Raw genomic sequence first — 27,617 nt, 5'->3', positions numbered from 1 at the left:
AAACTGGGCACACTGATCAGTTAGAGTTGGTAACAATTCACCCTGACCTCATGTATAAATATATGTAATAAAATATTGTGTTATTGTATCTGAGTTTTATTTTTTCCATTTAAGCATCATGGCAAGACATTTTTATTTTTAACTAACCTTACTAAACTCAGCTAAAGAAAGAACATTTTACAGGCATAGTCAAAAGACAATTTGCATTATTGTATAATTACATTATTCCTCAAAATTATTATGAGATAAAGTGTATCCAAATGTAGGCGAGATGGACACAACACCAGCCATATAAGGATGCCAATATGAATATTAATATTGATCATAAGTGTTAGTATGTAGCATATATGGAGGGGTGAGTACACCCCTTACATTTTTATAAATCTTGTCATCATCTTTAGAAGAGGCTTCCTTCTGGGACGACAGCCATGCAGACCAGTTTGATGCAGTGTGCGGCATATGGTCTGAGCCCTGACAGGCTGGCCTCCTATGTCTATTTCCCAAAGACAACCTCTGGATATGACGCTGAGCACATGCACTCGACTTAATTTGGTGGCGAGGCCTGTTCTGAGTGGAACCTGGGCCTTGTTTCAGAAAGCAGGTTCAACAAACTCTTAGGGTAAACCTGAACTCTGAGTTGACGAACTCTGAGCCGTCAAACTCCGAGCTTTCTGTTTCAGAAAGGCCCATCAGAATAAGTTCAGTCAACTCTGAGTATGTTGAGCCTGATGGAAGCGCGTGCGTGGGGATGAAAAAAAGCCTCATCAATGGAGCTCCGATAGTACGATTCACCATGGCAACGGGTAAATAAAGGCAGAGTCTCCATTTTAAATCGGGTGGAGCTAGAAATGTGAGCACGTGCCAACGCGGACGATGATAGGCCTGTTTATTCAGCTGGAACCTGACGGGACTAAATGCCGGTGGCAATAGCTGAAGATGAAAATATTAATGGAGCAGATTAGACACAGTTTAGGCTCCTCGCGGACCTGTGAGTGGAAAGTGACAGTCCGACTCAGTCGGCCTATTAATGATTTTTTTGCTATGTAAAATGTGTCTAGCTTCAAACTGACAGAAGTTTTAGACGTCTATGTTACATTAATATAATCTTGCTCATTTCGTATTTTATGAAATGCTGTCAAAACACATTCAGATTGTCAGCAGAGAATGAAAAACTCAATTTTAAACTACATGTATTTATTTCAGCTGCACCACAGTCATGGTCACTCAGAGATATTCACACCATATCCAGTTGATAACTATGATAGGAATGTTCAATCAGTGCAACTACAAGATGAGAGATTACTGTTCATTGATCAGTTTTATACAGATTAGGCCTACTTTAAACAGTGAATACTGCAGCACTGTAGCGCACGGGAGGCCTAAGTGTTTTTGTGCAACTGTTGCCAACCTGACAGCTGCCTTAATGTCCACAGAGTCGGACAGTGGAGCTTATAGATTTTATTCTGTGCTGAGGATAAATTTACGATGTCCAAAGATTACTCTCTGTCCATACATCGATGACAGATTGATCATAAAAGCATCATGTTCAAGATTATGTTTGGGTAAAAAAAACACACTAAACAGCCTATTTAACTGTAATTCCGATGTTTCTAAAGACGTAATTGCGTTCATTTATGTGCTTTGATAGCGACAGTATGAATGAGGAAATGAAACGGTGTGTGGGACAGCTGCTTCAGGCTCCGCAGGAGGGGAGGAGTCAGAGCGAAACTCAGCGTTAGTTAAGTTAAGTAAGTAAACCTCCCCCCGAGCAGGTTAGGTTTGCAGTGTAAGTTGCCGGGGTTACAGACCTAGAGTTTGTCTGATCTCGCTCTCTGAAACCGAAAACCCAGAGTTTCCCTCATCTCGGGCTGAACTTACTCAGAGTTTTCACTAAACCCGCTTTCTGAAACAGTGCACTGTCCTGTTGAACCGTTGTATGGTCTTCTTCTCGCCTAGGCCATCTTTATGTTTGTTTCTTTTCAGATCCTCAGAGAGTTCTTTGTTATGAGGAACCATGTTGAACTTCCAGTGAGCAGTATGAGGGAGTGTGAGAGCGATAACACCAAATTTAACACACCTGCTCCCCATTCACACCTGAGACCTTGTAACACTAGAGAGTCACATGACACCGGGGAGGGAAAATGGCTAATTGGGCCGAATTTGGACATTTTCACTTAGGGGTGTCCTCAATTACGTTGCCAGCGGTTTAGACATTAATGGCTGCGTGATGTGTTATTTTGAAGCAAATTTACACTGTTATACAAGCTGTACAGTCACTACTTTACTTTGTAGCAAAGTGTCATTTCTTCAAATATTTACAAAAATGTGAGGTGTGTACTCACTTTTTTTGTGAGATACTGTATATTAGTTATATACTATATATACATTATCATGTTGATATGGCCAACATCTCAGCAAAATGTTACTTATTCACACACTCAGCAGATAGAGAGCAACATTAGCATTCAATAAGAGTCACCATCTGATCTAATATTCACCCTCATTGAGCTCTTTGGTCTCCGCCAACTCCTAAAGAATATCTGGCTCTCGAGCTGCTAAACGTTCCACTATTTTCATCAGCTAGTCTTTAACTTTGTCTGTCTGCTGTTTGGTGTTGAGCAGGTAGCGTACAGTGGTTTGATCAGACTTCCAAAGCTGAATTAATTAGTAGAGATTAACCATCAAAAGAGATTACTGAAAAGTCAACAGACAACCACCAAATCAGCTTCTCCTTTTTCATCTACCATCTTCTTTTGAATTATCTGCACATCAGTAAAGATAAAAAAAACAACTACTGATTGCTAGATGCAAATGAACTCTTTAGTTTTATGTGAAACTAGTTAGTGAACTAGACTTTTATCTGGCCTCATTCTCATACCCAGATTGGTTGAGGATCAGAGGGGCATCCTCAGTCCTGACCAATAGGAAGTCTATTGGACTCTGTGGTGTCTATTTACTTCCTTGTATTTAGCTTGAGAAGCCTTATTTAGCGCAGGTTTGTTATCTGAAACCTTCCCTTAAAAATGTGAAGAATAACCACGTGACTGCAAATCCCTGTAATTAATCAAATGAAAAAGACAAACAAAGGAGTCGGTTTAAATTCTACAAACAAAGCAAAAATTCATCAGCATGGTGGTTAATTTTGAACTTGAATAAACCCAGTTTGTTTTGTCTTCAATCCCTCATTTAATGGCTTAAGCTGCAACCCTGCAGTAGGAACTGAATGCAGGAAAAATTTACATTGCTGGTATTTTGGTTCCTGGTTTTGTTCGTAGTTTGCAGGATTGTCAGCTGAATTTCAGGTTCAAGTATCAATGTAAAGTCAACTGAAATGCACAGAACTCTGTAGTGAAAACATTTTTTAAATGTTTTTCTATATTAAGACAACTGCTACAACTACATCAGTCAAATACTATTTTAAACTAACATTATAAATTTCAAAAATTAACATATTATTTTTTACAAATATAAGAAGGCAAAGCAGGACCGTTAGGGTGATGGGAAAGATCAAAATGCATAACTACTTACTGCCAGTAGTTACTACATCAAAACAGTCGAGACCTTCTGAACGAGTCGTCACTTCCCCTATCATGCCTGCATTCTAGTAAATTTGCACCTATTTATTCATATCCTGCACTGTACTGTGTGTTTCATTCTCCCGTTAAATCTAGTTTGGCTTAATTTTTACCTTTTATTTTATTTTACTCTCACAATCCTATTTATGTGTTTCTTTAATATTTTGTCTTAATGCCTTTATGTCAAAGCACTTTGAAGAGCCTTGTTGAAAGCTGCTTTATCAAATTGAGGCTTAAATGCTATACAAAGAAAATGCCCTGCCTTACATGTTAACAGTGATGCTGCTTCAATTACAAAAGCAAAGCTAAAGCAAAATACAGGACAACTGTGTGTCTCCATGAAAAATGTTTTTAATACTCCCTATAGGTTCAATGTTCAAAACCAGTTTTTCAGCTGGCCTATTGTTCTGAAACAAAGTATGTCACTAAACTCGCCAGGACTGTCACCAGCTTGTTTGGCTGACCTCCAAGTGTATATAAAGATCCTGCAGGTGGATGTGAGTGGCAGAGAACCTTGAGACACAGGTGAGTTCGGAGCATCATGGCTTCCACACTGGTGTTTCTGCTTCAGCTGCTCCTGGTCTCGCTGTCATCTGCATCATATTACTTTGGGGGAACCGTGACCTACACCTACAAAGGAAGAAACCCCGATGGAACATTTAGAGTGAGAGATACACCTTTAAATGATTTGCAACCTGCATTACAGAAAATCTGCGAATATATTTTCATGTTCTCATATTGTGGGAATATGTACTTAAAGTTAACGTATCACTTACGTATCATTATTATTGTTGTTCATATGGGTTTGATTATTCAGATTTTTTTCCGCAGGTGGACTTTCGCAACAGGGCAACCTTTGATGACTGTCAGAACTCTCTCAACTGGTCTTGTTACGCCGGCAACTGTGGCTATAATACCACAAGTGAGAGAGGCGTAGTTGACTGGAGCAACAATGCACCACAGTACAACTATCAATGGTGTGAAACTGAAACAGTCAGTACAAGAAGTATCCCAAGTGACAACCCTTTTCAAATGAGGTTAGATTTTTGATTTGCTTAAGACGAGACACCAGAGTCCAAAATTATGAGTTTGCTTTAATCTTTCAATTTTCAGATTTCAAGTTTGACCAACCTTTTTAAAACTCTCCATATTGATTCATATATCATTTGAAAGCTTTTTTTCTAGAGCACAATGTTAGCTAGTTTATATATCACACATTTTGAGATGTGTTTATTTGACAAACAGTAATTTTTATGCTAGGTGTGTTTGTATTTCTGAAAATGACATGTTTCCTGCACGCCAATTCATATTTCTGGCCCTTCAAAGCAGTTGGAACATCATACATTTACACACTGTTTCTCAGGCCTTATAGCACGGCATTTACAGAGGTTTTTAAAAATATCTTTGATCAGTCTCATTTTATGAGGCATTTTATCTGTGAAATTGTGGGAAAAAAGGGTTCCAACACACAAATGAGTGTCATCTTTTCAATAAATCCATGAAATATTTTGATAAACTGTTCTGTAAATGTCTGGCCTTTTGGTATATTATCACAATAAAACCAAAAAAAATCAATTTATGTTTTTATCAGTTTGTAAAGTATTATTGTGATATGACTACTTTGGGGGGAGGGGTGCTTGACTGTGATGTCTCACCTCGTGAATATTTTTGCTCTATTGCTGTAATATTTATATGATATTTATCCTGCTAAAACTTCAGTTGCACACAGTTGTATTTGCTGTGGTTCTGCGTATCATAAAAGTAACAGCTGCTAGATATTGTATTTCAAGAGTGTTGTTTCCATCACACCAGCACTGCTAGCTGTTGTTGGATCCCAACGCAAAACTGGGTTCATAATTTGAGACTTATGACTTATGTGGATTTGGGAACAAGATCTGACACTGGAAAACCAAACCAATCGCCAGAAGTTGCCATTCTACCTTTACTACGGTGAGTCCCCTGCTGTTATCATTAAACAGTAACGATAACTTCTAATCACTTTGCTAAAGAACCTGTGGGAAATTTCCTACAATGACCACCAGTAGTAGATAAAAACACCCACTCTGCCAGCCAGATAGATGGAACAGCTATTCAGACATGCTGTGTGTAATTCTTCTAATTTAATCCTTTGTTAAAAGTATCCTTGGCAGCAGACTGTTGCTAACCTCTGTTAATGTGTCTGTTCAAGAGTTCCTCAGAACTGCCCACGGACATACAAGCTGATGTCCTTTGATCCTGATGGTGACAAAGTTCGATGCAGATATGGAAATATCATAGGTACTGAGTGCAGCTCGTGCAACCAGCCTTCAGGCTTTGACTTAGATCAGGTTTGTCGACAAATCAGTTTCCCAATACCTTGTACAACACTGGATTGATGCTTTGCCTCCCTTAACTACTAAATGTTCACATTGTCAGGGCTCTTGCACATTACACTACCGAGACTCTTATGCCAACACCGGAGTGTATGGATTTGAGTTGGTGGTGGAGGACTTCCCACAAGGGCACATCTCTCTGACCTACACTGATGGATCCAGATCCTCCAGGGATCCACTGATTGTTAGGAAGAAGAGACAAATCACTGTGGGGGCAAAGGCCCAGCCTACTACGACCAAGACCACTGTGGGGAAAAAGCCCCAACCTACTACAACCAAGACCACTGTTGGGACTAAGATTCAGCCTACCACGACAAAGACCACTGTGGGGACTAAGACGCAGCCTACTACGACCAAGACCACTGTTGGGACTAAGACCCAGCCTACCACGACAAAGACCACTGTGGGGACTAAGACCCAGCCTACTACAACCAAGACCACTGTTGGGACTAAGACCCAGCCTACCACGACAAAGACCACTGTGGGGACTAAGTCCCAGCCTACTACAACCAAGACCACTGTTGGGACAAAGACCCAGCCTACTACGACCAAGACCACTGTGGGGACTAAGACCCAGCCTACCACAACCAAGACCACTGTGAGGACTAAGACCCAGCCTACTACGACCAAGACCACTGTGGGGACAAAGACCCAGCCTACTTCGACCAAGACCACTGTGGGGACAAAGACCACTGTGGGGACAACTACATCCACAACAACTGCAACCACAACAACTGCAACCACACCAACCACAACCGATCCACCAACTACAGCCGCAGCAACCACAACCGATCCACCAACTACAACCGCAGCAACAACAACCGATCCACTAACTACAACCGCACCAACAACAACCGATCCACCAACTACAACCGCACCAACAACAACCGATCCACCAACTACAACCGCAGCAACCACAACCGATCCACCAACTACAACCGCAGCAACAACAACTGATCCACCAACTACAACCGCACCAACCACAACCGATCCACCAACTACAACCGCAGCAACAACAACTGATCCACCAACTACAACCACACCAACCACAACCGATCCACCAACTACAACAGCAGTAACAACTACACTCATACCCTGGGATACCACAACCACTGAAACAACTACTACAACCACCCTGCCATACACTAGCAGCAGGACACACCTGCACGCCAACACTCCTCCTCTCAGTAAACTACCATTGCAATTCTCTTTCTTTGGTAAATCAGGTTTTACTACATATTTTAATGAGCCAATGCACACTTAATCACAATGAGCAAAATTGCTGCTGCACAGCCTTTCAAGCATGTTGCAACTCTGGTTACACCTTAACTTGTAACGTTACACATGGCCATTATTCCAGAAATACTGAGGTCTGGAGTCTCCATAGAAACGTTTGACCAGAAACCAGATTTTTGATGACTGAAACAGAAATAAACATTCAGTTAACTATTGTCTTTAATTTTTGTTTCCCACCATGAAGATCTCTGTCCTAGTGATGGGTTGGTCACGAATAAGTCAGCTCTATTAGCCGGTTCTTTTAAATCAACAATGGGTACTGGCTCCCGTGTGAGAGTCCAATCCTTTCCCCACCCTACGAAAAAATAAATGCACGACAATGAACAAATTACACTCACTGCCTTGGTGTGGCCAGAGTGCAAAAGCTTTGAAATTCTCATCCAGTGGCAGGTATTGATTATTTATTGCACTTTGGAATCTAAATTGGTCTTTTTTGAACTCCAGTGGACCCACCTGCTCCCTCTTGTCAGGAGGGACTCTACTTGCCGAAGTTTGTGCACCCAACACCTGAAAATGAAGCACATATCCAAGCAGAGGTCAACAAAGAGGTGGAGATCAGAGTCAAAGCACAAGCTACACATGCAGAGTGAGAACTAATGTGATTAATGTGGCTGCAAAACATTTTCCTCATTTCAAGAAGACAGATAACTCCAGCAACAATGAGGAAATCTCTGGTTTCTTTGTTTTGTTTTCATACAGAATACGTGATATCATCATCAGTGGGCCACTGAATATCCGAAAGCTCAGGACCACACGTGATGAGTTTGTCATTAGGTGGACGCCTACTCCAGATCACCTGGGAGATCATTACCCCATCTGCTTTGCTGTTGAGTCAGTGACAGGGTGAGCCTTGGGTTCATTTCCTTTCTGATAGAATTTGTATGTGTGGAAACCCTTGATTTAACTTTTTCCACATTTTGCAGATCTACTGAAACTACTACTGAAACCACACAGGATTACAATCACTTCACCACCCCATCTTCACGGTAACATTCCTCTTTGTTTAGTGTTTAGTGAAGTACATGTCTAAGTACCAAGGTAGAGTGCAGTACTCATTTTGTACCTGAGTCTGAAAGAAAAAAATTAAGAAATCTGTGGATGAATAAGGAACCTATTAAGTTGCCAAGATTTACAAGAATTCACAATCATTCATTAAAAATAAAAAAGTAAAAATGTATCTAAAGTCAGAAAATTCAACGGCTGACGGCATCTGCATTTTCAAACTTGGTCTCAGGTCTGATTTTTTAAGATGCTTGGAGGGTTAGGAAGATTGGTTTTGTTTATGAATCCAAGGGTCAAGGACATAAACAAATCCAACAATGAACCAATACATTACATTCCCCCCACCAAAACCAATTTTCACAATGGCATATCAACCTTCTTGAATGAGCAACCTGCAGTTTAACTGTCAAGTCAGTGTTCACTGATGCTTTTCAGGGCTGGCGTTTATCAGTCTGAGATGAGGTGTGTTCTGGTGGACATCGGGACGACGCAAGGTGAGTCTAAGAGCTTGTTTAATGACACTTAACCCCTCGTTGCTCCAGAGGTGTGCGACATCTGACATGTATAGCAATTGGATAAAAGCGTCAGCTAAATAAATAAATAAATGTAATGTAATGGTGTTTATTTTTGCTATCGCATGCTAAATGTTGAAGTGCCAAATGTTGTCTGCAAGCTGGTGTACATTAGAAAACAATACAGATTACAATACAGATACATACAGATTGTATGTATCCTTAAGGTCTAACAAACATGCTGAGTTAATTTCCTTTGGTGGCACATTAATACATTTCTTGGTGCATTACTGCCACCTGTAGATAAGTGAAATAGTGTGACACGATTACATGCGTGTGCACACGTCTTCAAGTGCGTCATTGTGAATGTCAAAATATAAACAAAATGGTGACCCACTAATAGAAAACAGCTCTATTGCACTATTAGAGGTAAACATGGGCTTGAATTACTGATAACATTATCAGGTTAATGTCATCATGGTTACCCTGGCAATACACCCCCGCCTGATGTTATATAAATAATAGTATAAATATATGTACATCTGCATTTAGCAATATATTCATGTCAGCAAAAATGTTTTTTCACAATAGTTTTTATAAGACATACACAGTTTTGAGCATAGTATTTAGTAAATCATTTAAATATTCATGTCTTGCTCTAGTTGTAGCCAATGTGATCTGCAGTCAGTCCACAATGACAGTAGAGGTTGAGAAATCTTCATTCTCTGGACTCAGTGAGGATCATTTGCGGCTCAGTGACCCCACCAACGCCGCCTGCAGCCTCCGCACACACTCCAACAGCACTCACATCATCGCTGTCATCCCCCTCAATGCTTGTGGCACTCAGATCGAGGTAAGGCAGCGTGATTAGTTTTATTTCCCACTGTGCTCTTCTCTCAGTTACAGTTGATTTTCCTTTTCATTAGTAGTGTGAGGACTGAATCCATAACTTTTTACTACGCAGGAAGATGATGACAACCTCATTTTTAAGAATGAGATCACCACGATTGACAACACAGAAGACCTGATCACCAGGAAACAGCTGCTGGAAGTGCATTTCTTCTGCCAGTACCCCAAACGGGTAAACGTGACACTTGGCTACACAAAACACAGGAAAAGTGTCACAGTGTGGGAGAAAGGCTTTGGCACGTTAACTTACCGGTTTGAGTTTTTTCCTGATAACCAATTCCAAACCATGATTGATCCAAATTCGTACCCTGTGGAGTTTGACGTAGGGAGCAGGATCTACATGCAGATAGATGCCACCTCTTCAGTCAACACCACCGAGCTGTTTGTGGAGTCCTGCAGCGCTGCACCATATGACAACCCAAACTACCGGCCAACCTACTCCATCATTGAAAATGGGTGAGTTCAGCCCCTTCTGGCAACAGAGGGCATAACAAAGTATTTGTAAAGATTTGTTGTTTGCTTGTGTATGAGACGTTTGTAACTAAATTGCATGACTCAAAATTGCCTTTTAAATACCTTCAATAAAATAATACCTCTGCTTCTTTAATGGCACCCATTGTAAGTCATGGAGTAACAGAGCAACATCACTTATGTTGTTTTTGTTTTTTGATGACTAGGTGTAAAGTGGACTCGACTGTTGAAATTTATTCCTCCACCCACGACAGACAATTCCGGATCGGCATGGAGGCCTTCAAGTTCAGAGGCTTGCATGATCAGGTGAAGAATGGACTATGTGGTTAGACTGGATCAAGTGCCAGGAAATGTCTCTGTTATCTCTAAATGTGTCAATGAATAGGTCCAAATCATGTTGGTATCTAATGCTCACCTGTTGTATTCAGATGTACATCAGCTGTTCAGTCCTGATGTGTGAAGTAGGGGACCCCAACTCCAGGTGCTCACAGGGATGCATCAACTCCACATCGCCAGACAGTCAGCACCATAACCACCAAAAAAGAGAGGCTGCCACCCAGAGTGTAAGGCACCTTGTTTCCCAGGGTCCCCTGCGCTTCAGGAGATCAGCAGAAAACACTGGAAGCAGAGGTATAGTGCAGGGAGTGTATTTTTCTCCAACAGCACACTCGCCCCGTTAGACTACAGACAAGATCTAATTCAAATTGTGCTCCTCTTTTTCTCCAGTGATTAGCCTGGATCTGAACCTGGTCTTCATTGCTGGTTGTCTTCTTGCTGCTGTTGGCATGCTCTGTGCATTGTCCATCTACAAAGCCAAAATGTCAAGGGTCAAATACCAACCTTTGCCTACGTTTGTAAATTAAGACAGCAGCATGTGCAGAATACCAAAAAGTTTTTTTCTGAATGCTTTCACATAAACACTTATTCTTGAAGCTCTATTTCTGAAACCATTTACCATTGTAACCAAATCATTTAGCAAGTGTGCCAAACTGTAAAGGGAGTGAGGAACATAGTTACTGATGAAATCAGAGCGTGTGTGGGTGACCATGTTCTCAAGTATGGGATGAGCTTGAGGGAGGCTGGGCCACGGGTTCAATCCCAGTATTTTTCTGATTGCTTAGGCACTTCTTTTTGAAACTAACCACAAATCCTTTACACTAAAACAACATTAAACATCTCTTGCAAAAAGTCTGGTTGCAAAATTGTGGTTTTGGATCAATACAGTACACACAAATGTCTTTGATTAAGCACACGAAGTAGCAACTACGCAAAAATGAAAAACACATTTTCCGTGTGGGACATAGTAGTTTGCAATAGAGTTTTGTCATGCATGTAGTACAGTAAAACACACATACACACAGGTGCCCAAATTCTGTGAAAAACATTTGATTGGTTTTACAGTAGTGACCCACGTTGTAAATATATATTTGATTATCAGACATTGTATATTAAATATATAATTATGCACACATTAATTAATTTTATGTTTACATCTTGGGAAGTTACTACTGTGTACAAGTTGAAAGAGGAAGTCGTCTGTGCCGGTGCAAATGGGAAACCGTGAAACAATCTGCCTCAACCGGTTGGGGGTGAAGGAGAGAGAGAGAGATAGACTTGTTTAATGAAATGTATGGGGCTGATTGTTCTTATGTTGTATATATGATGCTTTGGCAATAAAGCTAATTTGAATTTGAATTTGAGAGGGGGGGGGCGAGGGAGAGAGAGAGAGAGAGAGGGCAAAAGAGAGGGCGAGAGAGACAGAGGGCAAGAGAGAGACACACACGCTTACTGTTTTGTTTATTTATTTTATTTTTTATATATTTTTATTTTTTTAACACACACACGCTTGCTGTTTTATTTATTTATTTTATTTAAATTTTTTAATATTTCTTTTTTTTCTTTTTTCTTTTTTTTAACACAACACATACGCTTTGATTACTTTATGCTTTAATTACTTGTTTAATGAAATGTATGGGGCTATTTGTTCTTATGTTTTATATATGGTGCTTTGGCAATGTTGTTGTTACATTCATGCCAATAAAGCTAATTTGAATTGAATTGAAATTAAGAGAGCAGGAGAGGAACAGAGAGAAAAAGAGAGGGATGGAAGGAGAGAGAGGGGAGGGAGGCAGCCTACACAATATCCACACAGAGGTACAGACAGTAAAGGTGATGTTGCTATAGACTAAATGAAAAATGGTACAGATATTTATAGTAGTGTTAATGGTAACAGTCGTAATGTTAATGATAACAATAGGACTAGTAACAATAGTCGTTGCAGAAGAGGGTGTCGAGCAGGAACACGGGGGCAGCAGGTGACCCGCAACCACAGATCCAGACTCCACAGCTCCAGAGCCAGAAAACCTGCAGGAAGTGATAGGAGGAGAGAGGAGAGGGACGAGAAAGCACAAGACTACCAGAAAGGGGAGAAGTTGTGTTAGTAACATGCAATAATGGGATGAGGTTGCATACAGAGGGAGAGAAAGTAGAGGAGAGAGGAGCTCAGTGCATCATGGGAAATCCCCCGGCAGTCTAGGCCTATAGCAGCATAACTAAGGGATGGTTCAGGACTCACCTGAGCCAGCCCTAACTATAAGCTTTATCAAAGAGGAAAGTCTTAAGCCTACTCTTAAATGTGGAGATGGTGTCTGCCTCCTGAACCCAAACTGGAACCTGGTTCCACAGGAGAGGAGCTTGATAGCTGAACGCTCTGGCTCCCAGTCTACTTTTGGAGACTCTAGGAACCACAAGTAACCCTGCATTCTGGGAGCGCAGTGCTCTGGTGGGGTAGTAAGGTACTATGAGCTCTTTAAGATAAGATGGTGCCTGACCATTAAGAGCTTTGTAGGTAAGAAGAATGATTTTAAATTCTATTTTGGATTTTACTGGAAGCCAATGCAGAGAAGCTAAAACAGGAGAAATGTGATCTCTTTTCCTGGTTCCTGTCAGAACACGTGCTGCAGCATTCTGGATCAGCTGAAGAGTCTTAATGGACTTTTTCGAGCAGCCTGATAATAAGGAATTGCAGTAATCCAGCCTAGAAGTAACAAATGCATGGACTAGTTTTCCTGCATCATTTTTACACAGGATGTTCCTGATTTTCGCAATATTACGTAGGTGAAAATAGGCGGTCCTTGAAATTTGCTTAATGTGAGACTTAAACGACATGTCCTGATCAAAGATAACTCCAAGATTCCTCACAGTGGTGCTGGAGGCCAGGGCGATGCCATCAAGGGAAACTATATCTTTAGATAATGCGTCACGGAGGTGCTTAGGCCCCAGAACAATAACTTCAGTTTTATCTGAGTTTAACATTAGAAAATTACAGGTCATCCAGGTTTTAACATCCTGAAGGCACATTTGAAGTTTAGGTAACTGATGAGTTTCATCTGGCTTGATCGATAGATATAACTGACTATCATCTGCATAACAATGAAAGTTTATAGAATATTTCCTGATAATATTGCCTAAAGGAAGCATATAGAAAGTGAAGAGGATTGGTCCGAGGATAGATCCTTGAGGAACTCCATGACTAACTTTGGCGTGCATGGAGGACTCATCGTTAACATGTACAAACTGAAATTGATCTGATAAATAGGACTTAAACCAGCTTAGAGCAGTTCCTTTAACTGCCAACAGGTCAAATTTACCCGGCTGTTTTTTGATTGTATGTATCTTTTTTTCAATATAATATTCAAGTCCCCCAGTCTCTGACTTTTCCTAAAAGTGTGTTATATAGCACCCCCTATTGTTAAAAAATGTCAATATAAAGCCAGATTTAAAAAATGGACATTTATACCTATAAGCGCCAGCGGGTGCAATTTACCCCTATAGAGAATACAGCATCATACACATTTTAGCGCTGTTCATCTCGCGCATTTAGATAAACATTCTATGTTTCTATTGGTAATGCCTTCCCCACTACAGGCATTACACTTGCTCAGCGCAGTGAGTGGAGGAGACTCTGACGGTGGGGGCTGAGCAATGTGTCCTGGGTTGATTCTGCATCTGACAGCGATCCACTTGAATGAAGTAAACATGAATAAAAGCCGCTCATAGGTTTTGTGTAGGCTACACGATCATCAAAACTAATGCTGCAGTAGCCTAGTTTTTCCCTTTGATAAAGGTGTGTTCTGCGGCCCCTTCAAGAGAGTGAAGGTGCAGCTATAACTTTTCCAGTGCTGTGTATTTTTTAGTAACAGTGATCATTAGGCCTATACATTTTTCCGTTGGGTAAAAATCTACTATGAATTTTGGAATTGATAATAATCTTCTTTTTTTCAAATAAATAGCCTACTTTTATTTGGACTTTCAAACTTTTATAGCTATGTGTTACTTTCTGGATGCCCAATGGAGTCCGAAAAAACAAGCAGAACAGTAAGAACTAGCCGACATTATGAGGCTATTATTACCGCCTATAAAACACTACAACAGTCAGACTTTCTTGTAAATTGTATACTGCATTTAAATTCAAGCTGTGTTTAGAATCTAACTCGGCTATAACATCTATAACAGCGGCGAGTGGATGACATCAAAAGAGCCGCCGCCTGTGAACGTGCCCTTCACAGATGCGCAGCGCAAGCGATCGACCTGCACGTGAAGACAATGAATAAAATAGAAGAAACATTCTGTAAATGCCTGAAATATGGGGATGGTGTTTATAGGAAACGCACAGCCAATGTGCTAAATGTTTCCCAAAGTGTGTTGGAGCAACATGTAGCAGAAATAATCACAAAATCACGGCATTTTTATAGTGGGTACAACAAACCCTGGCGATTCTAGTGTTAATGCCAATGAAATGTTCCAGTCTCTGCAATAGGATCTGATGGTCAATGGTATCAAATGCAGCACTAAGATCTAATAAAACCAGTACAGAGACAAGTCCTTTGTCTGATGCAATAAGGAGGTCGTTAGTAATTTTCACCAGAGCTGTCTCTGTGCTATGATGAGCTCTAAATCCTGACTGAAAATCCTCAAATAAACTATTGCTCTGTAGAAAGTCACACAGCTGTTTAGCAACTGCTTTCTCCAGAACCTTAGAGAGAAATGGAAGGTTAGATATAGGTCTATAGTTGGCTAAGAAGAGGTTTAATTACAGCTACTTTAAAGTACTGTGGTACATAGCCTGTTGATAAAGATAGATTGATCATATCTAGTATAGAAGTGCTGACTAAGGGTAAAACATCTTTAAGCAGCCTAGTCGGGATGGGGTCTAAGAGGCAGGTTGATGGTTTAGATGAAGAAATTATTGAAGTTAGTTGGTAAAGATTGAGTGAAGCAAAACAGTCTAAACATGTATCTGGTTCTACAGCTGTTTCTAAGGTTCCTGAGTTAAGAGATAAGTCGGTGCCAGTTGAGGGCAGGTCTTGGTGAATTTTGTCTCTAATAGCTAGAATTTTATCATTAAAGAAGCTCATGAAGTCGTAACTACTGAGAGCTATGGGAATACTTGGCTCAATAGAGCTGTGACTCTCTGTCAGCCTGGCTACAGTGCTGAAAAGAAACCTGGGGTTGTTCCTATTTTCCTCTATTAATGACGAGTAGTACGCTGCTCTGGCATTACGGAGGGCCTTCCTATAAGTTTTAAGACTATCTTGCCAAATTAAACGAGAATTTTCCACTTTGGTGGAACGCCAATTCCTCTCAAGTTTCCGTGATATTTGCTTTAATTTGCGAGTTTCAGTATTATACCATGGAGCTAACCGTCTTTGTTTTAGTATTTTCTTTTTTAGAGGGGCAACAGAGTCGAGTGTCATTCGCAGCGAGCCTGCAGCACTATCAACAAGATGATCGATTTGGGAGGGACTGAAATTAGCACAGGAGTCCTCCGTTACTTTGTGACTAGATAATGTATTTAGAGCTGATGGAATCGCATCCTTAAATTTAGCTACAGCACTATCAGACAGACATCTTGTATAGAAATTTTTGCCCAATGGCGAGTAGTTCAGCAATACAAACTCAAAAGTTATCAAACAGTGGTCGGATAAAGAGGGATTCTGTGGGAACACCACTAAATGTTCAATTTCAATACCATACACCAAAACAAGGTCGAGGGTGTGGTTAAAACAGTGAGTCGGTTCATGAACACTCTGAGAGAAGCCAAGGGGTGGATTCATTTAGGCTAACATATTCTCCATCACCCAGCCAGGTTTCAGTAAGACCAAATAAATCAATATCATAATCTGATATTAGTTCATTTACTAGTACACCTTTAGAAGAGAGAGATCTGATGTTTAAGAGTCCACATTTAATTTTCCTATTAGTTTGCACTATTGCTCTTGTGGTTTTAATTTTTATGAGGTTTTTATGCACAGCTCCTCTTCTGTTTACCTTTTTAAATAATTTCGATGGTCGGGGGACAGACACCGTCACTATAGGATTTTCACTAAGTAACTCCTGAAATGGAGGAGCAGAGAAGTGTGTTAGACTGCGACTCTGCCTCCTGGTCTCAACTCTGGGTTGTCATGGATTTGGTCCACTAATAAACTTGGCCAGATTTCTAGAAATGAGAGCTGCTCCTTCCCAAGTGGGATGGATGCCGTCTCTCCGGATCAGACCAGGTCTTCCCCAGAAAGTCTGCCAATGATCTACTAAGCCCACATCGTTTGCTGGACACCACCTCGACAACCAACAATGAAAGGATGATCAACTCGTATTGCAACTGCAGGTTCACTTCTGCTGGTTTCCACTGTGGGATCCCATGAAGCTTTACAACTGCTTCTACTATTAAGTATTACAGTATGATCTACACCGACCAGTACCTCTGACAGGTAAATAACATCGATTATCTTGTTACCATGGAGTTACACAGTGGAGTCCAGTATCAATATCTGTATTTTTAGCACTTGCATAAAAATACAGAACTATAAGCCTAAAGAACAAAGAAAAGTCTAAATGAAAAGCACATTACACTCAAAAATGTTGTGCAGCCATAAAAAAAAAAAAAGTCAATGAGAGATTCATTCTGCCTCAGCATCGCGTCTTTGTTCTGGGTCCGGCCAGAGGACTTCATCCACGTCACATGCAACCTTGTCCCTTGCCTTGGAGGAAAACCGTCTGGAGAGCTGGATGCAGCCTTACTGCAACACCACTCCACACCTATCTCACCACCACCACCTATCTCGCTGCCAATTCCACTGCCTGTAAGAGATTTTCCCCAGTAAATGAATTTCGGGCATAGATCTTCCACCACCAGGCAGAGAGAAACTCCTTTATTGGATTGAAGTATGGGCTGTATGGTTGAGGGTAAGAATTTATGAATCGCTCGTTGCTGGTTTACGTTGAACCACTTGCTTAGCGGGACACCACAGTGCAAGCTGACATCGTCCCATAGACAGGATGTACCTGCTGCTCACGCTCAACACAAAATTCCAAAGACCACCCAGAAGAGTAAGACAATGTTCAGTGTTATATGGCCCCAGGTTGAATGAAGTAGAGAACCTGTCCCTTATAGCTTGGTCAAAGGGTGACACTTGACCACATATTGGTTCAATCACATCATTAGGAACAGAATTATGAGTTGTTCTGTGTAAAAGATGACAGCTGTGTTGTAGTTGTGTTTAACTTGTGTGCATCACAGTGCAAAATGTGTTTTAGTAAGTGAGAATGTGTTTAGAGTTTTGCAAAAAGAGTGGGTGGGATTTGTAAAAAGTGTCTTAGCTACCTGAACTTGTTTAAGGTTTTGCCAAAAGAGTGAATGATTCGACAAATGGATTTAGGCCACTGAGCATTTGGTTCAAAGAATGGGGTTTACTGTTTTAGCAATTGTAAAAAACTGTCATTTAAATTCACTCCTCTCTTTTTTTGAGTACTTTTCTGTTGCTGAAGCTCATCATGTTTCATAACCTGTGCAGCAACCACCAGAACCATCACACTTGCAATAATCCATATGTAACGGAAGGTCATCAACTTTTACAAAACTGTCAAATTTGTATTTCTGTCTCAATAAAGTCATCACCTAACCTCCATTCACTAGCTGTAAGCTTGACAAAAGCTAAATCTATCAAAACAAATAATGCTTTCTCTACAGCCAGAACAGGACAGATCTCAAGACTCTGAGGGTTGCATTGTTCCATGCTTACTGAGAAAAGTGTTACAGACTGTGAGATAAAATGGTAAGGACTAGGTTGTGTATGAAAGAATCACATCACTTTAACGTGTACCAGAGATGCAGAATGTCAGCAGGGTTTTAGAAATAAGGCTGAATGAAAAAAATATCATATTGGGATTATTTTGTCACATATTTTAGTGGGAATAGTAATTTTGCATTTCACTTTCACTGAAAGAATATAACAATTTATGATATTGATATTTTTCTTGGGGTCTGTGCACCACAATGCTTTTATAATTTATAATGGTATGTTGTGACACATTTTATCATCATGAAAAAATTGCAGGTCCTGCAATTTTGATATTGCATGTGGCCATGTTACGATTTTGAAAATGTTTCAATTGTTTAGCCTTATTAAGAAGTCCAAGTGCCCCCATTTTAACCCCCATAAATTTGTTATATTATTATTTTTTACGTATTGATACCATCACGGCAACTGGGTCTACATGTAAATCAAAATCTTCTCCACACTGTCAAGAAATAAAATTTGGTGTAGAAAGAGTCCTTTTATGTATGTCCTTTTTTGTCGGCTGAAAAGTGAAATTGAAATATCAGCAAATAAAGCACCCAAGGACATGCGTTCTTCAAATTTTTTTATTATCGATACATGTAATGCAATTACATTAAACTACTTTCAGACTGCCTTTCTTCCTAACAAACTGGAATAAAAACTGTCCAATTGTGTCAACATTTTGTAATGATAATGCTTTAAATTTCTACTAAACATCAATGCAGTTATTAAAAAGTGTAATTTTATTCTCCTGGTAAACATTATTGCACATTCTGCAACATAAAGAGCCGACGTCTCGCTGCGTTGATACACCACAAGATGGCGCAACAATTCTCTTTATTGTGACATCAGAACGTTTTGTTTTATCAGCGCTTTCATCTGCACCAGCTGAATGTAGGTCACTTTTATTTACACAATTATTTTTAATGCTAAACTCAATATATGACTTGTATACTCCCGTATATATTGTTTAGTGTCATTCATAGTTAATTTGAAGAGCAAAGTCAAATTTTACTGTTTTTTTTTTGCTTTATATTTTTATTGTCTACAGTGCAATAAATATATGAAATGCAATATGAATCAAACCATGACTTTATCAGGTTTTTGTGTTGATTTATATCATTAATTATTCCACTACTGTATAGATGCAGTGGATGTAACCGATCTTTGTGATATTCCAGACTTATGTGGCCCAAAATAAAAGAATCAGAATCAGAGAGAGCTTTATTTGACACGTATGAGGAATTTGCTGTGGTGTTAAGGTGCTACACGAAGACAAACATACAGTTGCGATAAATAAATGTAAAATATAGATAAATATGGAATAAACAGATGCAAGTTATAAAAGAATAATAGAACTATGTGTAGAGAAAAAAACATGTGGCACAAGAGGGTTCATCAGAACAAGATGAGCAGATGTACTGATACTATTTTGAAGAAATATTCGATGCTAAAATATGGGTCCTCACCCAGAAGATTTTCAGCATTAAAAACTTAATTTCCTGCGCTCTGGAGACATTTTCTGCACAAATCGATGGGGGAAATGTTTCTATTTATATTACTGCATTGCATTCTGTTATATTTTTCTTTTTATGAATTGTCACCTGCCAGCTAAATTGTTTGTTTCTCTTTGAAGACATTTCCACCATAAACTGATGCAGAATATTTTTTCCAGAATGCAGGAAATCTTCAAAATAGTGTTAAAGATCTTCTCGTCTTGTTCTTGAGCATCGTCAAGTCTCAAGACACAAGTGCATCTTCACGCCCCTAATCTGAGCCCTTGTGTCATGTCATACTGTGTTTTTAATATTTTTATTGGTTGTTGGAAGAAACGTATTGTAGCCTAGGTGAATATCTGCATATCCATTAGATGCAGTGGATGCTAGCGTGTAAAGCAGAATCCAAAACGCGCTTTCAGTTAAATTTAGCTGTGTGGATGTTCCCGAGTGCAGATTCTGATCCCTGCAGGAAGTGAAAGTGCTGCTGCCGCTTTTCCCTTTCGTCCTGTTGCCAACCTGGGAAGCGCTCTCTTCCCGTGGACTACCAGGCTAATGAGAAGTGCTGGCGACAGAGAGCCCACTATTGGCTGTCCCGACTGCCGAGGCTGGCAGGCAGTGGCGACAGGGAAGGACCGGACTGACGGACCTTTTGGTGGAAATACCGAGAGAACACCGGGAACTCGGACGGAAACGAAGGGAATACAGGTTTTAATTTGCGGTTTGGATTTCCCGGACGGACTAAAAACCTCGCTAACGTCCACTGTTAGCTGGAAGTTTTCGGCTCGAGCAGTGATGTGGTGACGCGACTCCACCAAATCCACGGGAAGCTAACGTTAGCAGAAGCGCTAACGTTACTTGATAGATTAATCATTTCAGCATAGCTTTGTGGGCCTATTTCAGGGTTTTTAAAACTCGTTTTTAGCGTTTATAGCAATAATGTAAGAGAGAAGAGATCATGTTGTCTACTTTTATACGAGATAGAGTTTATCCTTAGATGACCAGCTTACGTTATTTTAGCGAAGTTAGTATATAAAACTAGCAAGCGTTAGCTACTTAGCTGGCTAGTAGCTAACGTTGGCTAGCTGTCGACTTTAAACTGACTTCAAGCCAAAGAACTCTGCTTCAAATTAGCTAACGCTAGCAAGGCTACAGCTGTTTCCACGTCACCTAACTGTATAATCACATGTCTACCTGTTATAAAATGTTATTGTCAGCGAGTTGAACTTTATTTTCGAGGATGGCTATTTGTTTTGAGAAACAAAGATAGGCACTTTACTTCCAAAATCCAGAAATGCAATCATCGAAACACCAGCTTACTTAATGCTAGCTTGCTAACGTTGGGTTAGCCGGCCAAACTTGGGAATACTGCCCCCCTGCTCACTTCATGTGGGTTTCGCTTTGAGGCCTTTAGGAAATTATCCCCTTTTTCCACCGAGAAGACCCCTTTTCACAGCCTTAACGCATCGCAGCCTGTGAGTGAGAGAATTGATGTGCTCTGAATGACTCTGTGAAGCTTGACAAGGCTGTAACAGACAACTGGAGGACCTGGACTTTGTTGACAGCATAAAATAACGTGGATTAAATCACAGGCATTCGGAATAACGTTTCACTTCAAAGGTGAGATACAGACGCACGTGAACACTAACCAAACGTGTGTTAGGAGTGACCGTCACAGTTAAAAGCACTGATTGAACATGTACATCAGACTTTGGCTGCTCCATGATCATACTCTATTCTCCATTATGGAAACTGTAATTGTGGAATGCCACAAGGTCAAACTTATCTAAAGTTAATATTTGATTAGTTTCATACTTGTTACAAATTGCATTATAAATAAGTCCCAAGTGGTCTCAGTCTTCTGTCGTTCCTGATTTGTAAAGAAATATTTCAAAATCCCTCCTATGGTTTTTAGGTTTACGCCTATTTAAGTGTCTCCAGATTGTGGTTTGTCATCTTTACCTTTTGACATATGGGATGTCTGTGCTAACGTGGACTGGACCCACCATCTGTCACTCCCTCTGGGTGCCATGTGACCCCCCCCCCCCCCACACATAAACATTGTTGATCCTGAGTGGCTTGACCTGGATATGGAGCGCTGGTTTTGTGTTTTGCTTATGACAAATTAGGTTATGTTTGACTCCTTCCACCATCAGATCATGTATCATCTGAAACATGCAATTTGTGATTGTTAATTAAGGATGGCAGGTTGATTTTTGTCCAGTTAATTCACATGTAAACGGTGTGGTCCAGCTCTTGAACAGTTTTTGGAAGATGCAGTAGAGTCTTGGTGCAATGAGCTGAACACAGTGGATTTGGAAAACAAATGGATTTTGGCATCTCAGGCTGCCACAAAGTTCCTGCTCAACTTGTTCCAATTTGTAAATTGTTGTTCCTTGTAGGTATGTTAAATCCAGCTCACATGATTCTTGGCTTTTTGTCTAGCAGTCTGTCTACAGGACCTAAGCTCCTTGGTGTGGAGAGTGGCTTTAATTCCCCAGACCTTCCTTCCCAGCTGTTGTTAGATGCAACATTACTCAACAAGCTTCAGACAAGGCATCTTTCTTGGTTGCCTGTGATTGATTTAACACTCTCTGTTCTTTTCTGAACAGTACCAATGTTGGTCAACTTGACTGTTTACTATTGACAAGTATATTCAAGTAGTTGTTAACCATTAGTAGAAATCAGTAAGCAGGTTCAGCTGATTCGGCTCTGTTTTTCCTTCTGCTTAGTCAATAAGCTGTTGTAATGGCCAATGCCTCTGTGTCTGCAAAGTATGCTGATTAAATTACCTCGGAGGTCCACGTTTACCTTGTCTAAACTAATCTGCAGAGCGCCGGCGGTCTGCCTTAGAACATGAACAATTTTTTTCATTTTCAAAACCAGATTTAAAACCACTTTAACTTGCAATGTTTCCTTCTTCCAGCTGAGCTATATACTTAAATGTACTGATAGTTTTGTGGCAAGGATGTGTAAATTGTTGTTATTTTGTGGTGTGCATTAGTTGAGGAGGAGAATGAATGGGAAAACAATGTCCAAATTCTGGCTGTGGCAGACATTAGGGAATCCCAACTAATACAAACTCAACTCTCCTTGGACAGGAGTACTACTTTAGAGTCAAATTAATTTGTGCTCTGACTTTTACATAAGAAGGGATTTGTGGGAAATGCTTTGGTGTATTGAGCATAAATTGCAGGAGTGACAGTGACAAAGGGTCTTTTGACTGTTAGATTGGACTCTTTTGCTACCACCCAACTACAGCAGATGTATTTCAGTGGTTTCAAACTACAGCCGCTGTAAAATTTTATTCATGGCTCTCAAAGCACTGAAATAATACATTTGAAAAATGTAACGGTAAAGCGTCTTTCAGAAAGAAGATCTGGGCTGAGAAGCATAATCCATCAACCTCACTGTGAAGATTTTCCAATATTTACTCTGTTTTTGCTGATTATTATTGCCAGGAAACATTTTGGGTGAACGGACCCTTAAAGTGTAGGAGAGAATGAGAGAAGGATCTTCTGCCCTTGTAGGACAGAAGATTTATCCGTTGCAACAGATCTTTTCCACAGCAGATGTTTTGACATGTCCAAAGAGGAAAAAATGTTGGTGTAATCAATAACATTGATAACATGCGTTCCATGTAGATTAGCCACGTCCAGGGGCCCTCTGTTGACCGGAATGTCTTGGTGGGACACTTAATGGAAATGGGCCAGCGTTAATTTCATTAAATCCACCTATCTGTGCAATTCAGATGTCTTAATGCTGACAGCTCTGTACTTTTCTCCATCTGTTCTTCTCGTCTTCCTTCTAACTGTTTTTTTTCTTCTGCTGTCTCCTTCGGTGCTTCTCTGTCCCGTCCTGGTTGTAGATGATGTGCGAGGTGATGCCCACCATCAGTGAGGCCGAAGGGCCCGGCGGGGGGGGTGGCAGTGGCCGTCGGGGCTCTGGCTCCCCGCTGCAGTCGGACTCAGAGGGTCACTTTGAGTCGCTGATGGTGTCCATGCTGGAGGAGAGGGATCGTCTTCTTGACACTCTGCGGGAGACTCAGGAGAATCTGGGCTTGACTCAGGGCAAACTGCACGAAGTTAGCCATGAAAGGGACTCGCTGCAGAGACAACTCAACACTGCTTTGCCACAGGTAAGTGAGAGAGACCTTTTTCATTTCACAGAAAAATACCAGTGCCCTGCACAGCACCCTTTCTGCATGGCTCCTTGCTGCGCGGTCAGCCAATGTGTCAGTCTCTCTTTTGGATGACAGCTTTTACAGATCTTTGGCTCCCACAGCAGAGAAAGTGATACCAGAGTCTGGGATGGTTGTGGGCGTTGTGTGGCCGACTGATTGCAAGGTGCAATGGGGTGTGAACAAAGGCAATTTAGACATTAGGCCTGCCATGGTATGCGATAAGGCATTTTACTTTAAATTAGCGGAGTTTATTTTTCACGAGTAGTCTAATAACTGACACGAGGACCGATCACAATCATTAAAATAAACTTAAAAATAAGTCAAGATTAAATCAACAGAAAAAGGAAGAATACTACATCTGCTATGAGAAAGTATTTTTGTTTTAACAATGGTGAGGAGTGGCGATACAGGATTGCAATGTATTTTACAAAACAAAAATTTTGCAATGTTGCTTTTAAAATATATTCAAGCCTTACTGTGTGCATAATTATAATTAATATGCAATAAGCCCCCTGCAGTAAAAACGTCATCGCTACGCTATTGTTTCTAATATTGGTGTAACATAATGTGGAAGAAATCATGATCCTGACTTTGTTTGCAGGTCTCTGTTATATTAATGACTTATGTTTCTACCTGCCGTGGGATCAGGTTTCCTGTTTTTAATGATGCATAAGAAGAGGCTGGTAATCCGTGGAGCGTCGTTGTATTTTTGGTTAAATATGCATCCAGTATATAAAGTTGACATGCTGTTTATTTTTAGGGTTTGTCTCACATTTAATTAAATTAATTAATAAATTAATTAATTAATTAAATTAGTGAGGGAACTGTGAGGGGTGCAGACTGATTGTACGGCCAGGAAAACTAGATCCAGAGTCAAAACATTCAGACACATTGCTTGATGGCCGGGGGCTCCTTTACTCATGTTTACATGCTATGTAAAGTAATACGCAGAAGCATGCACTGCAAATGTCTCTAATGTTCATACGTACAATTTCACACAAAAGTTGCTCGTTGGTTGACCTTGAGAACAGATTGATGAATTTAATCTGTCAAAATACATAGAAAGTATCAAAAAAAGTAATTTACCGAACCTGGCAAATCAGTTCTCGTAAGCTAAGGACAATGAATCGCGGATTTATTCAGGCAAAAAAGCTAAAGATATTAAGACTGTAATCCTGTTCACAGGGGGGCATCTCACAGACATCCACATGTTTAGGTTGATCAGACTTGTGTTTAATTGCATTGCTTTTAAGCTTTATGGGATAAAAGTGTACATATTTTGATGAGCATAATTGAAAAGTTCTTAATCACATTAGAAGTTCTCTAAAGACTTTTTTTTTCTATTGTGATGCCTTTTATCATTTTCTTAGGATTGGAAATCTGAGTTTTGAAGCTGTATTTCAGTGTCCACTCTAATATATTCATCTTCTCATCCTTTGGTACGTCATCGAAGTATAAAAACTTCATTCAGACTGAGTTCCTGTTTGTGTGTACGTGTGCATGCACGTGGTGTTGTCAGCTGATTATCTGGCTATCTGCCAGGCCTCCTGGGATTTGTATCTGGAAGGCAAGAAAATCCAGCTGTTTAAAAAAGTAGAAGCACTTTATGTGCTGTAATCTGGTGTTAATACACTTTGCAGCATCCTTTTGTTTTTAATGCAGTTTTCATGTCAATCTCCAATCCAAAACTCCCTTCTGGGTCTTTTCACTTGTTTCTGCTAATTGATTAATCACATTATGTAACTGAGGAATTTGATCACTTCACAAGCGTTTGATAAGATTTAACGAGTACACTGAAGATGACGTACTGTCTCTGGCCACATATGTTTTGAATCTGTCACCTTTTTTTAATCGCACATCTCTCTTACCTCCACCTATAACTGTTTCTGTAAATTATCCTCGAAACTCGGTGCTGTTTATTAGTTTGTCAGGGTCGCCCACTTATCCAATCCCGTCGTCAGTGTGTGAATGTTAATTTCTGTTTCTGATGAGCCGTCAGCACCTTAGCCTCTGCCATCAGTGTATGAATGGGTGAATGTGACATGGTGTAAAGGCGCTATGCAAGTACAGACTATTACCATCTGTTTTGACCATGACATGTTGATTTGTCCACTTTAAGATCTGTATTTAAATTGAAGGTGGTTTCTTAATCACAATGGGACTTAAAATGTCTTATAATTATTTAAAATTAAAGAAGGCTCAGCAAAACCCTTATAGAATACAGATTTAAACATTAGTGAATCATTTGAAAGCCCTTATACTTAAATGTCTTATTAGGGCCCGAGCATGAAACATGCGAGGACCCTATTGAAATTGTAAGGATTAGTATTACTCTTTCTCCCAAATGAATCGCAATTTTGACGGCCTAAACTTGCTCAAAAACTCACCAGACTTTGCACACACGTCTCGCACATGGGCGTGGCAAAATGGCTCCATTGCGCCATCTACAAAATTGGAAAAAATTGCCCCCGTGCCACGTTCAACTTACATGCACCAAACCTTGTAGGTGCATGTATCATATCAAGACACACAAAAAAGCCTCAACAAACCATACCCTAAACTTAACAGGAAGTCAGCCATTTTGAATTGAAAGTGTGGTTTGAACCCATTTTTCACATGGTGCGTACTTTAATGAACTCCTCCTACAGAATTAATCCGATCGACTTCAAATTTCTGCTGTGCCTTTTACAGGCATTGATGATGAAAAGTTGTGCTATCTGTGAGTTTTTGTCGATGGGCGTGTCATGGCGTCAAGGATGTACATGCCCAGATCTATACCAAACTTTACATGGTTGATAACAGTCCCGTCCTGAACACATCTACAAGAAAATATTCGCTCAATGTCAACGCTCCACCCACTGGTAACAGGAAGTAAGCAGTTTCTGACAAAAATCATTTGATTCACATGGCATTTTCACAGCGTGGTCCACACTTCACCTACTGCTGCACAACATAGCGGGTGTTGTCTAACACCACCCGGAGGACACAGGAAGTGATGTTTAAGTCCTTCGTGACCGCTCCAAAACGCGTGACACAGGGCGCGTCTCCCGATCTCCGGCTGCTGTGGTGCGGCCGCGTCACGCCTCACGCGCGTTACGGTGCGAGGGGCTGCCCAACGCTGCCTGCAGCTTTTGTATTGTTTTCATCCATTATGGACAAAAGATTATTGAATGCAGCCACATTTTAATATTACTTGGTCAGGTCTATTTAATAGTGGATTGAAAACAAAATGGTGGTGGTAACAGCACAAAGTATTTTCAATAAAAACATATAATTGCTAAATGTATAAACCAAAAGCTAATATAAAATTAAGAACACAATACAAAGCGGGAATGGCAGTTAACCATCATTGATGAGATCAAGATACATTCCTAGTAAACTTAAGAAGAGGGAAACTGGTGCCGCTGTGTTGAAGAGAGTCTAGGTCTTCTGGCTGGAGTAGGTAGATACAGGGGAGGTGCAATTTTCTCCCTTGTTCCCTCCCTCCTGGTGAGAGTACCCATCGACTGGAATGCACAAACATTCCAGGGCAACTCGCTCACACGTCAGCAGCTTTTTCAAACTTCAGCGGTGCCCTGTTGGCTGGTGCTTATTTGTTCTTTTATTTTCTTTTTTTGTAGTATGTGCTCTGTGTGCCGGTCAAATTGGTCCTACAATCAGTTTTAACGTGTCCACAGATAC

General features: G+C 40.4%; 2 protein-coding genes across 12 annotated transcripts in view; both read left to right on the top strand.

Moving 5' to 3' along the window:
• Positions 1–4,073: 4,073 nt before the first annotated feature.
• On the top strand, positions 4,074–11,324 carry LOC119889714 (flocculation protein FLO11-like). The gene is made up of 14 exons (XM_038700514.1): positions 4,074–4,239; positions 4,407–4,612; positions 5,388–5,525; positions 5,764–5,902; positions 5,991–7,164; positions 7,688–7,829; positions 7,943–8,086; positions 8,167–8,229; positions 8,681–8,739; positions 9,420–9,610; positions 9,722–10,122; positions 10,344–10,443; positions 10,566–10,767; positions 10,864–11,324. Exons 1-14 carry the CDS (start codon positions 4,117–4,119, stop codon positions 10,998–11,000), a joined length of 3,219 nt encoding a protein of 1,072 aa, XP_038556442.1. The 5' UTR covers positions 4,074–4,116; the 3' UTR covers positions 11,001–11,324.
• Positions 11,325–20,190: 8,866 nt separating this feature from the next.
• ppfia1 (PTPRF interacting protein alpha 1) overlaps positions 20,191–27,617 on the top strand; it is a 47,446-nt gene continuing 40,019 nt past the window's right edge. For 3 of the 11 annotated variants that reach the window (XM_038700656.1, XM_038700654.1, XM_038700653.1), the window contains exons 1-2: positions 20,192–21,373; positions 23,622–23,891. In XM_038700656.1, the coding sequence (XP_038556584.1) occupies positions 23,622–23,891 (270 nt within the window). In that variant the 5' untranslated portion in view covers positions 20,192–21,373. Of the gene's footprint in view, positions 21,374–23,621; positions 23,892–27,617 lie in introns of all 11 variants that reach the window. The other 8 variants (XM_038700657.1, XM_038700652.1, XM_038700660.1 and 5 more) reach the window with 8 other exon arrangements.

Source organism: Micropterus salmoides, unplaced genomic scaffold, assembly GCF_014851395.1.
Source record: "Micropterus salmoides isolate LMB-PRFRI ecotype aquatic unplaced genomic scaffold, ASM1485139v1 Ms_hic_scaffold_6, whole genome shotgun sequence".
In the NCBI taxonomy this organism is placed as follows: Eukaryota; Metazoa; Chordata; class Actinopteri; order Centrarchiformes; family Centrarchidae; genus Micropterus; species Micropterus salmoides.
Note: the sequence above shows the minus strand (reverse complement) of the source record. Positions and strands in the feature narration are given on the sequence as shown.